This window comes from Salarias fasciatus, chromosome 1 (genome assembly GCF_902148845.1).
Source record: "Salarias fasciatus chromosome 1, fSalaFa1.1, whole genome shotgun sequence".
Taxonomy (NCBI): domain Eukaryota; kingdom Metazoa; phylum Chordata; class Actinopteri; order Blenniiformes; family Blenniidae; genus Salarias; species Salarias fasciatus.
This window is the reverse complement of record NC_043745.1, coordinates 8,001,096-8,013,593: the sequence shown is the minus strand read 5'-3', so window position 1 is coordinate 8,013,593 and position 12,498 is coordinate 8,001,096. Positions and strand designations below refer to the sequence as shown.

Sequence of the window (12,498 nt, the reverse complement as noted above, 5' to 3'; positions counted from 1 at the left end):
AAAGAGAGAACATCAACATGTAATCTCAGTGTGTGCTGACACACAAGTGGTAGTCTATGTTGTTATATATTGGTTATGAACAGAGAGGAGTTTGGATTACTTTACTTTGGACAGTAGCACGTAAAACATGTAGGCAAAAATTTTCCAACAAATTTACAAAATCAAAGAAGGGATGATGCTTGAGAAGTTTCGGATAAATCAATCTACACATTCCTTCCTGCAGCCAGTGGATCTACAGAGTGTTTATATGTACAGTAATGATAAAGAACCATGTTTTGCCTCCTATTTTCAGTCTCACAGTAAGACAGATCTCCTATAAAATACTTTTAAGGTTAAAAAAAAAAGACTAAATTAAGTTCTGAATGAGCTTTATGTTGAAGGTAAATCTCACTTCCGGTTCTCCCTGCAGGATTTCAGAGTATTGACTTTAGGCTCCCGCAGGACATCAGCTGACTGAGATGACTCTGAAAACCTGCTGATCACAAGCCCCGCTGGAACAAAGAGACAACAAAACAGAGACATTCTTTCCCCCAGAGGTCAAATATACATTCTGTTTTTCAGTGAGGAAACCGACGCGACTCCACAATCTGAATGTGCTGAACAACAAGAGCAACCCTTCTCCTGCCACGTGGTGTTTTAATCACATCCTTTAACAAAGTAATAAAGAATATTAGTAATTTATTATTTTGATTGGTCAGTTTTAATTTTAAGAACGACTGGTTGATCTTTCTTTCCTTTTCCTTTTTTTTTTTTTTGAAACATTGTTCTTGTAAGAGCATTAAATGTACAAAAGAGGGCACCAAAGCTTAAGATTCCATCTGGATGGTTTTTCCTGACCTCTCATTGGCTGTAAACTGTTCTGCTGAAGCATCCAGTGACTTTCTTTGCTGCTGCAGCCAGGCAGTTTTTTTTTTTTTTTCATTTTCTTTGTAGTTTGCAAATTCATCCATTCATCTCATACTGCTTCATCCTGTGTCAGGCTGTGGGGCAGGACACACCTGGACCTGTCCGCAGAGAGAGATACAACCACACCTTCACACAGCAGCAAAGCAGAGTCATCAGTTAACCTCATATCTATGGTTTTTGACCAGAAAAAAAACAAAAACAAAACACCTACGCATACAAGAGCAAACTCCTCATAGGAAGGCTCAGCTAGTGTTTGAACCCATGGTATTCTCACTGTGAGGAGGGAGAGCTAACCACTGGCTCACTGGACAGCCAAGTTTCTTCTCATGCATGGATTCTTTCTTGGTACTACAGCACAGCGCTGTCTCCGTCTCCTGTCGGAAGTTTGGTTTGTGGGACTTTAATTTGATGGAAATTAGCCAAAAAGAAGAGAAACGTGTCCAAGAGGGGACGTTTCTCCAGGAAAATGTGTGTGTGTGTGTGTGTGTGTGTGTGTGTGTGTTTGTGTGTGTGTGTGTGTGTGTGTGTGTGTGTGTGTGTGTGTGTGTGTGTGTGTGTGTGTGTGTGTGTGTTTGCTCCATGGTGGACTTCTGACCTGTCTGGATTTAACCTGACATCACAATCAGTCCCTGCCTGCTGCAGTGTTCAAGCTCATTGTAAGAGACGCTTTAACAAACAAAAAGCCGACTGATTCATAATACTGGAATGAGTGAGAGGTAAAAGGCGTTCTTCACTGGCTCTACTCTCCCCTGTTGCACTCATGGTGTTTCAAACGGAGCACAGCTGAGGACCTCGAGGTCCTCTGTGCCGACTGAAACCTCTCACCTTCATATTAGTCCAAATCACTGCTTTCATACAGTGCCAGCCTCTTCTCTTCACCTCATAATAAAGCCTGGAGCCACACACACACACACACACACACACACACACACACACACACACACACACACACACACACACACACACACACACACACACACACACACACACACACACACAAACACGCACAGTCTTGTATTTCTATCCTTGTGGGGACCGTCCATTGACTCCCATTCATGTCTAGCCCCTAACCCTGACCCTTACCCTAACCCTAACCCACACCACAACAAAGCCTAACCCTAAAGAAATGTTTTTGCACTTTTACTTTTTTCAGTAACAACAACATGGTCAAGAAAACACTGTTTCTCCTACTTAGGACCGGAAAAAGGTCCCCACAAGGCACGTCGTTTCACGTTTTGCTATCCTTGTGGGGACATTTGGCCCCAACAAGGATAGAAATACGAGAACGCCCACACACACACACACACACACACACACACACACACACACACCCTTTGATCCCCTCCTGATACCTGTGGGGTTGAATGGAAAGCACACTGCTGCATGTGATCTGATTGGAGGTGGTGGTGGTGTGTGTGTGTGTGTGTGTGTGTGTGTGTGTGTGTGTGTGTGTGTGTGTGTGGGACAATGATAATGACATTTCAGCAAGATACTGACTCCTCAGCTCCAACCACTTATTAAATTACTGTCATTATTTTATGACACTTTTGGCCAGCTGTTAGATTTTTGGCTTCATTTAATTTAAAATGACTACAATGACAACGTTATGCTCAGTTATATTAGCTTCACCAAGCATCGCTCAGAAACCTTGTGTTTACAGCAGCGCTACGAGACAATGACACCTGTTGCTGCTGATACAAAATTACTGGCTATTTTGTGCTAAGTTTCACACACACACACACACACACACACACACACACACACACACACACACACACACACATCATTACCACAGCACTATCACTTTCAGTGTTATTATTATGGGGAAAACCTGCTGTTAGAGTTGGAAGGTGTCACATATACAGTAGTTTACATGACAGACATTGTAAAATGTTCTGATTCAACCTGCAGACCGTCTGACATTAAATTAAATATGACCCAAAAACATTCATTAAATAAATTTAAATCTCAAAATGTGATCCTGAACAGTGATCTCAGTTCTCAGATTGTTCCAGATCAACAGACAGATGAGTAACCATCAGTTTGTGTGATTAATTAATTTGATGTTATTGCAGCTTGTGTTTGCTAACTGCAGGAACTCATGCAGAAATCTATTCATCTAAGTAAAACGGAGTTTGAACATGATCACACCTTTGCTGACAGCTTGTTTTCACCCACAGCCTCAGCCTCTGCGGCACACGGCTCCATGAAGCAGGTCCAAAGGCTGCTAATTAATTAGACTTCAAAAACAAGGCAGGGAGAACTATTTTTTAGAATAAGGACCCTGTAACCAAAAAACTAACTAATAGCCCAGAGGATATTCAGAGAGCCTTTGAATTTTTTTTTACAAAGCCCTGTATACATGAGGAGATGATACTAATAGACTTACAGTTGAAAACTTTCTAAACTCACTGGACTTAGCCTCAATAGGTACAGAACAAAACAAGAAACTGGCATCCACAATTACAAATTGAGAAAACAATCTAAAACTCAAGTAACAATGAGTCACCTGGAACTGATGGGACTCCCACCCGAGTGATACAAATCTAGGAAAAGCAAGTTAATCCTCCCTCTCGACACATGTTTTAGCTACACCTTAAAAGAGAAGCATTAATACCAATGATCCCAAAGGAAGGTGAGGATGAGAGCGACTGCTCTAGATAGAGGCCTAACAACATGACAAGGACTTCATACGTTCTACAAAAGCACTGTACACCTTCCCCTAAAGCAGGAATCAACATCAATGGCAGCCTATCTGACCCAATAGCTGCACAACATGGCTGTAGACAAGCTGTCCTGCAAGTATTCTCGTATTCAGTCTGGTTATGGAACCACTGGCTGGCAATCAGGCAAGAATCAGCCTCAGAGGGCTTTTATACCGGTGAACATGAATATAAAATATCATTAAGTGAGGACGACGTGCTGATCACCGTCGGAGAACCTGGTTCTAATGCCCCCTGCTGTTTAATATTCCACAGACATACAGGAAAAACTCAGGTTATGTTATAAATACAAACAAAGCACATGCCTTATTATATAACTTTACCCCTAAACAAGAAATTACTGACAAATACAACTTCGTTTGGTCTTCTCCTCATATTAAATATTCAGGTGTATATATTCCGAAGGATTTACCAACACTACAATATCAATTATAACTATATCAGTAAAAAAATATAGCCTATGAGGATATGCTCCCACTTCACCTTGGTAGCAGAATCAGGGCGGTTAAGACGAAGGTTTTACTGAGATTGTTGGATTTATTTTCATCTCTGGCAGTGGAGATCGCCCACAAACAATTCAGAGAGTGGAACAGACACACATCACGTTCCATTTTGAACAATAAAAAATCCAGAGTGAAACACTCAACTCTCCAGTCGGACAAGGACCAAGGGGGGTTAGTAACTCCCCCATGCCTCATGTCAGCCCAGCTGAGAGCTCCGGTGAACGGCCAGAACCCTTCGTATGAGGCCAGGTGGAAGAGCATTGAGATCTCTCAAACCAACAAATCAATACTATCAGCCCTGGCTGCAAGTGGAAGGGAGGAGGAGCTGGAACCGAAGGCAAACCTATGGACTAATAGCATCACTCAAAGTACGGAGGGAAGTGATCAAGAAATTTAAAATTCAACCAGACAGCAAAACAAGTTGGTCTGTATTTGACCCACATGTTGCTCCAGATCCAGGCATGACTTTACAGCCATGTGCATAATTGTGACTAACAGTTAGATGAACAGTTGTCAAAATCTTTGCCAGACATGAAGCATAGACAGAACAGACTTCTGCCGGTATCTCCAGCTCCGCAGCTATTTTTGGAAAGAGATAAAAACAAACTCAACTGACGTATCAGCACTCATGAGAGTTTTCATTAATGCCAATGAATCAGGGAACAAGAAGGGCATTAATGAGCAAGATATACTCGGACGTTTCAGCCCTGAACAAACACTGTTTCACCTATAAACTGAGGCTACAAAAGGATTGTGGGGAAGAATATGATCCTGACCTTTTTTTCCGAATTGTGTATGTTTAATTTTGTTCATTTTGATAAAAAAAGCACCTGGCTCTGTGTTAAAGATGAGTCAGATATAACCTGAACCTGGACTCATCTCATCCATGTTTAGACAAGAGTCACACATGAACAGGCGGACTGTGACGCCACTGATTTTCATGTCAAAGAAATTAGGGTTATAGTCTTGGCAAAATCAGCCAACAGCACCCACAAGTGGCCCAACATGCTAATTACATTGTTTTCAGCGTTTCTGTCATGTCTGTGTAAACCTAGATAGTTTTTAAAATGCTGTTGTATTTCCTCATCATGATACTTTAAACATTTCTTATTTGGACACACCAGCCCTTTGCATCAGCTTCATGGTGAATTTCTCAGTTTTTCTTATTATTAGTGTTGACCCATAGCTAACGCAAGTAAGTTTTACAAAACAACAATTATTCTTCCTCATATTGTATTAGATATTTCATATATATCAGATATTTTTTATTTGAATTACTTATTTCAGAAATTTCAAAATAGCTATCTGCCGACCTCCTTCAGTAGTTTTTTTAATAGTTAAATATGTGATAGATATAATACCTCATTTCATGTACAATAACTGTTAAATTTAAAAATGAGGAAGCCGATATTGTCTGTGTGCTTTAAGGATGGCATTGCAATTAAAGTTAGGATTCAAAACCTTTTGATTATATTTGTGTTATTTCTGATTAATTCCTCAAATTATAAGTAATTTCTTGGATATCAAATTAATCTTATTTTAATAAATATTTGCACTAAATAAAAGTGCTGTGTAATTCAGAAGAAAATCATTTTTGAAGCGTTCTCTGCTTTACTTTGAAACCGCCGGGCGGAAGCTGCATGTGTGTTTGAGCAACTTGACACTGGTCCCAAGTTGTGTGTGTGTGTGTGTGTGTGTGTGTGTGTGTGTGTGTGTGTGTGTGTGTGTGTGTGTGTGTGTGTGTGTGCGTGTGTGTGTTGGGAGGCAGACGGGCAGCGCGCAGCCGGGAGCCGGAGACGCTTCTCGCGGACACACAGAGCAGCAGTGCGCGCAGGTCCTCTGGTCCTCCTCCGTTCCTCCGGTCCTCCTCCGGTCCTCCAGTCCTCCTCCGGTCCCCTAGTCCTCCCCCGGTCCTCCCCCCGGTCCCCGCCTCTCTGTCGTGGGACGTCGCCGTGTTTTGGGCTCGTGGTGCGCGGCGCGTGTGCACTGCAGTCGGACTGTGGAATAACTGATGTTGCGTCTGGGCAGGAGCGCGTAGGGAGCGCAGGACGTCTCCGCCTCAGCAGGTGAGCTGCTCGTTCCTTCGTCACGCAGACGCGCGCGTGTATTTCGGGCTGTTTGATCCGCAGCTGCTGCCGTCCGTCAGGGCTGCGTGCCGCCGGGATCGGTCCTCCGGCTCCCGGCTCTCCTGATGCGCATTGCGCGGAGGAGCCGCCGCGTGCGGGCGACGCATGAACTTACAAACTTCGCATGATCTCCGCGCGCTCGCACGCACGCCAAACACCTGATCCACACGATTGAGAGCGTCACACATGTAGCCCTATGCAGGGACCGGAGCCACCCTTTCTGTTAATCTGTATTTTGGAATCATCCGGCTGCACGAGAGACGCTGGAAGTTCTCTGTTATTCCGCTGAAGGCGGGGTCCACGCGCCTCCTGTGCAGAATGTCAGCCTCCCGCTGATGCTGAAGCACTGCAGGATGCTCCTGTCTGAGGAAGCCTCCTCCGAGTCTACGTGTGTGCTGTTAGAACTATTGCTATTGATCAATATGAAGGTAATTCAGTGGAATGGGAGTGGTGGAGGGGGGTGGGGGGGGGGGGGTTACTATGAACTCCTCAAATAAACATATATGAGAAATTTGGCTTGCATAAGGCCATTTAATAACATTTAATTGTTCTGACATGATTAAGAATTCAGTAATCCAGTCATTGAAATGAATTACTAATATCCTGAAATTCAAATTTCCACGTTATTATTCTCATTGTGATAGCACATCTTTGTCTTGTTTTTTGGTTCACAGGCTGCTAAAAGGGCCGGACACTGGCTGCCCAACTGCCCAGTCATGTAGAAATGTTCAATGTAGGAATGAAAGATGTCAATCAGAAGTTTCCTAACTAATCTGTTTAAAGTCACAGGCCGAGATGTTTTATTCCTAACTATTGAGATAAAGAAAAGATGGAAACTTTCTAACAACTTTAACATTCTTACTCACTTCAATAATATCCCAAAGCAAAATTGTGACGGTATTGTGTGTGTGTGTGTTTTTTTTTTTGTAATTGCTTGTCTTGCAGTTGAGTGTTTGACTTTTTATTGAAAATAAGGTTGATGTATGAAGAACCTGTACTTCCAGACTTGATGCCACTGAGTGTGGTTACAAGGTGTTTTCAATTCGGAATTGGTTTATTCTGAATAAAGTACTTCAGAGTTGTATTCACAAGCTTCGTGTTGACCTGGGAAAAACAAAGAATTAAATCCTCTCTAACGCCGGGGTCTGTGAAGCGTTCTGATTGGACAGGCGGCGGCTGTGACATACTGACGTCTCCTGGAAGTAAACAGCATTTTTCTCGTCTTTCTTTCTCGATTAACTTTGACGCTACATCTTCGAGCATGCCCACGTTGTTAAGCGCCCGTCGATCCGCTCGTGTCATTAAATCCAGTTCTTCTAACACTGCGGTTAAATAAATCGTCTCCATACGAGTAGAAATGTGAACAGCGGGCCGCCATCTTGAAATATTGCGTCATCACTACAGAGTATGCACAGAACTACCAGAATGAAGTCTCACCTAATTAGCATATAATTCCGCTTCCAAAGGAGAATAAACCCGCCGGTCTATTCAGATTCAAACTTAACTATGAATGATGTTTTCAGGCGTTTACATAGTCATTTTAGAGTGGAATTAGGCTTTATTCAGATTTATAGAGGAATGTCTGTGTACGTGGTTTCCTTTCGGACAAACTGAAACCATAACTTTTTGAAAACGATCCGTCACCGTGACGACGCTGCTCCTGTGCATGTACTCTATAGCCATATTGAATAGCGCTACACACGGACGAGTAGATGAACAATAACGTTTTCCTCCAGAGTGTCAGGACTCCCAGTCCACATCCTCCTGGATTTGGTGGTTTCAGAGTTGAGTCACCGTAAAAACAACCCAACCCGCTCATCCGTCCGTACAAATGTCCTCCTGCTCCCCATTGTTATCATGACTAAAACAACCAACAGCGCCAAGTCGTGGCCCGGCATGTTAACTACGCAATTTTCAGTTTCTGCCATTTACATGTCAATGGACATCATCTTCAAGATATTTGCATGTACATGTGAAACCTTTCTGAAGTGAAAACTGGAGCATTCAAGTGATGTTTTGTTTACATCAGACCCTGTTTGAACAAATAAAATGTGATGGAAACACTTTTCTGTGGTTAAATGGAGAACTGACCCCCTATGTGCACAGAGTGAAAAGTAACAAAATTAAAAAAATAAGATAAGAAAGATAATATGTATGATAATTGGTTGAAATCCAATATCTCATAAGAAGAGCTGTGGGGAGCCAGCTGTGGAAACACCTCCGCAGCATCTCTGATTGATCCTGAGCTGATTTATATCTCCTTTCCAAAGGCGTTAAGCACAGTTGCGGTCATAAAATAAATCAATCAATTAGCATTAAGTCATCTGTGAGACGTGCCTGACGTTCCATATTCATGAAGTCAACTGCAGGGAGCTGAGGGTGTTATTCTGCCTGCCTCTCATGCACACAATGGCACGTTTGTGCCTGTTTTTGGCCCCTTTAGTGGATCAGGCCTCGGAGTCTGCTTGTAAATGACACTTCGGTGTCAGTTTTATTTCGGAGTGAAACAGTGAACAGCTGCAGAGGGACCCTCATGCTCTGCGCTCTCTTCCTGTCCAGGTCGGGGCTCACACGAGGAGAAGATGGAGTCGTTCATCCTCCGGAGGACCGTCCTCGTCGTCTTGCTGCTCGGCTCTGTCCAGGTAATGGAAATGAACGGGTGGAACGGCTTCCTGAAGCTCAGCCACGTTACTCCACGTTCACTGTGGATTTTAGTCTGCCGGCTGACGGTCACCGCTTATCATCACATTCACTAGGAAACAACAAAAACATGGATCCAGGGAGAGCGACCTGGCTGGGGTTCGCTCTCTGCTCTCTGGGCCTCCGGCTTCCCGCTGAGGCTGCGGTTAGCTCCGCTGCTTAATTTGATCGGTTCTCATCCAAATCAAATTGTTTGTGCAGGCCGAAAGGCCGCGGGGCAGAGCGGCAGAGCCGGCTGGAGTCTCTGGATGTATGTGAGAGCCGGGCTGAATGTCACCTCCTTATATGAAGCAGTACTGAGCGCAGGATTTTCTCTGGCAAATATAGCAGCTACTTAATCCCTGACAGCAGGCTGCTGTGGACCTGGTGTTCCCCGACATCAACCCAGCAAAGACATCTTTATTTGGAACAGGTCGCAACGCAGGCCGGAAGGAATAAGAAAAAAACAAAACAAAACCTCACTGATGTGCTTTCAGTCTGGGTTTGACTTTGTTAGCTAAGTTGGTAACTCCTGAATCCTTCAGGGAAGCAGGGAATATTTGTTCCAGCTATTTTCAGGAGCCTCGCAGTGTTTACTATCGATTGTTCCGGGGACTCAGTGTTTAGTTTCTCAGGTTTGGACAGGTGGGTCGGAACTTAACAAACACTCAGAGGTAGTTTTATATTAGTTTGGCTTCATTTTGATTCTCTTCTTATCATCAGTTGGAACTGAAAGCATAAATTTCAAAACTACTTTTGCAGATTTGAAATAATAATGTAACAGATGTCGTGAGCTACCCATAACTACAGACTCTGCTCTGTCTGAATATTTCACGTTAGCATTTTCCACCTTCAGTTCTCAGTTCTACTTTTTTTTGGATGAAAAAGGGAAAGGGTTTTTTTTGCTATGTTCCTGCTGACCAGTAGAAGTAATGTCATTCGTCTCGAAAAGGCTGAACATTGCTTCGTTTTTCAAAGTGTCGCATCCACTCATCTTGAAACACCAATCAACCAACATATGGAGGTTTTGGAAGAAGAATATTTATTGTCTAATGTAAGTTTCAGCTTCCAAAAGATAAGAGCCTTCTGCAGTGAAGCCATGTTTTGATGATGAATGTCTTTTCTGATATGAAACAGGACGGACGCCGCTCCATACCACCAGGCTGCTGCTCTGAAATAATGTCCCTCTTCATTTGAATCTGTTGGAAAAGTCAAATGTTGGTTCATTTGTGCTCCTGTTTGACCTAATTTCCATTTTAAACAAGCTTTTGTTCTGGGAAATGAATAGACTGTGTTCCTCATGGTTGCCTGACACTGGTTTAGATTTGTGGATTAAACAGTGAACGGCTCTGAAAGTGTTTCTGAGTGCCTGTTATGGTTTCGAGCGCAGCATCCTGCCTGCTGTTGAAATAGATTTTTTTTTTTTTACAGTTTTACACATAAAATGCCCTTTTGATGATGATCCTGTCATTATCCAGTTGGCATTTATCCTAAATGGTTATGAAAGGCTCCTCCAGCCTTTTCACCTTCTGTGGCCCTTGTATGTATTGCTTCTATCAAACTGAAAAGGATCAAATGATGATAGTTTACTTCCTATTTTCACCATCTGACTAGTAGTTTATGATGATTAAACTACATGTAAGAATTGTTCTGGTCTTATTTGAATTTCAGAACAGTGGATAGATTTCCTGATTATTTTAATACATGAACCTTTATTTAACAGGTTTTCTGTTGTTGTGTTTCTGCTTAATGCATTTACCCCCACTGTCATGTCTTATCTTCTCATCCATGTTTAGTTTTGTTGAGGCCTTCGTGTGTGACGCTGTCTGCGGGCGACTTGATGGACACTTTGCTGTATTAGTGTCACTGGCCGATTGTTTGGTCTGCTGTTGGTGACGCGTGGCGAAAACAAAATGTCACTCAAGTACGTTTTGCAGATACTGCCTGCCAACACCGCTCGGCCACATATTAAACTCTGGTTCTGGATGGGTGGATCCTCTCCCCATCGCTCCAGACATGCGATCACAGCCAGTATCAGATCAGTTAAGTTTGGTTTTCTCCCGTTTTGAACCTACAGACCTGAAAGGAGTTTTTCTTGTGGGGCTCCTGCTGATGCAGCAGATATAAATACACACAAATCAACCACAACATTGTGACTGTTGAAAGGTAAACTGCTCTTATAAGATGTTCCCATGTGGTCAGTACTTATCAAATCTGGATTTCTCCATGTTGCAGCTGCTGCACATGCACACTACAGCTGTAGTAAACAGTTCTTCTGCAGATGTATGACTGGATGGACAATAACAACAATGTCCCCCTCCACTGCAGATCATCATACAAACTTGTACTACGAGGATTTTCCTTGAAACACATTTCGGTTTGTCAGTGTCGTGTCTCCAAAGATCCAAACCCTCATTTTCCTAAAGTGTAAGAAGATGATCTGTGCATCACCAGCGAGGTCCAGAATGTTTCCCCTGCCAGGAGGTCGATGAAACGTATGCTTAATGTGTAAATATTTAACGATTGTCTCAGGAAATCCTGTCATCCCAGCCTCGTTATGCTCCTTAACATTCTGCTCGGGGAAAAACCACATAAATAATCAGTATGATTCTCAGATGGAGCTGCAGGAGTCGCAGCGGGAGGCTTCGCTGTAACCGTGGGGGGTGGAGTTACAGTGAAAAAGGGACTGTACAAACTACTGAATGTATTAAACAGTTGTCCTGCACACATATAGTCGTGAACTCAAAACATAGAAGTGGCTTGTCTGGATTGTCTGAATTTTTTTTGGGTTAAATTGTCAGAAGTGGGGAAAATGGGTTCAGTATAAATGTATAGCCTACAGTATTTTCAGTCTATATGGAATTAATGGATTCCAGAGTCTCACGTGCACCTTTGTCGTCCTCCTCTTGCCGATGCTTATCACACACCTGGGATCAGTTTGAGTCAGAGGAAAGAAAATGAAGGAGCTTTGTGAATCCCAGAGCCGAGCATGCATTAGACCAGCTTGTCAGTGTTTCTCTGAAGAAGCTATTGTGCTTTTTCTGGTCTGAATCATAGTTGTTTTTGGTTCTTTGCCCTCCATTTCGCTTTGGCAAAAGCAAAAATAAAAATCAGATATTTGAACATTGGAAGTGACTCAACAGTCTGTTTTCTTCCACTTTCACTCAAAAAAAGACACTAAAGTAGATGAGATGATGTTTACTTTAGAAAGAGAATGGAACCATCCAACCAGTACTTCAGTAACCCAGGGTGTCACGACTACATTAGTTTATTTCCCTCTGATGCTACAGCAGACTCTTTCCTGCCCTGGACCATTTAAAAGCTTCTTTCAGTTTAAAGTGTTCCACTAAAGTAGTGGGTGCCTGGGTGCAGAAAACCTGTAAATACACAGGAAAAACATGCAATTCCATCCATAAAGCAATCAACCAGAAGTGAAACTGCAGTCCCCTCGATGTGAGGTGAGTGTGCATAAAAAACAGAATACATGAAATTTGAATGAGATTCAGACAAGGCGTTTGGTGTTCTGTTTTCACTACATTCTAAATTTATGCAAATGTTTCA

The 12,498-nt window shown here is 42.8% G+C and overlaps 1 protein-coding gene across 1 annotated transcript in view; it reads left to right on the top strand.

The window, feature by feature from the left end:
• Positions 1 to 5,879: 5,879 nt before the first annotated feature.
• The window catches only part of adamtsl3 (ADAMTS-like 3), a 138,453-nt gene continuing 131,834 nt past the window's right edge, over positions 5,880 to 12,498 (top strand). Inside the window, exons 1-2 of the mRNA XM_030088414.1 lie at positions 5,880 to 6,198; positions 8,818 to 8,900. Of these exons, the coding sequence (XP_029944274.1) occupies positions 8,841 to 8,900 (60 nt within the window). The 5' untranslated portion in view covers positions 5,880 to 6,198; positions 8,818 to 8,840. The remainder of the gene's footprint in view (positions 6,199 to 8,817; positions 8,901 to 12,498) is intronic.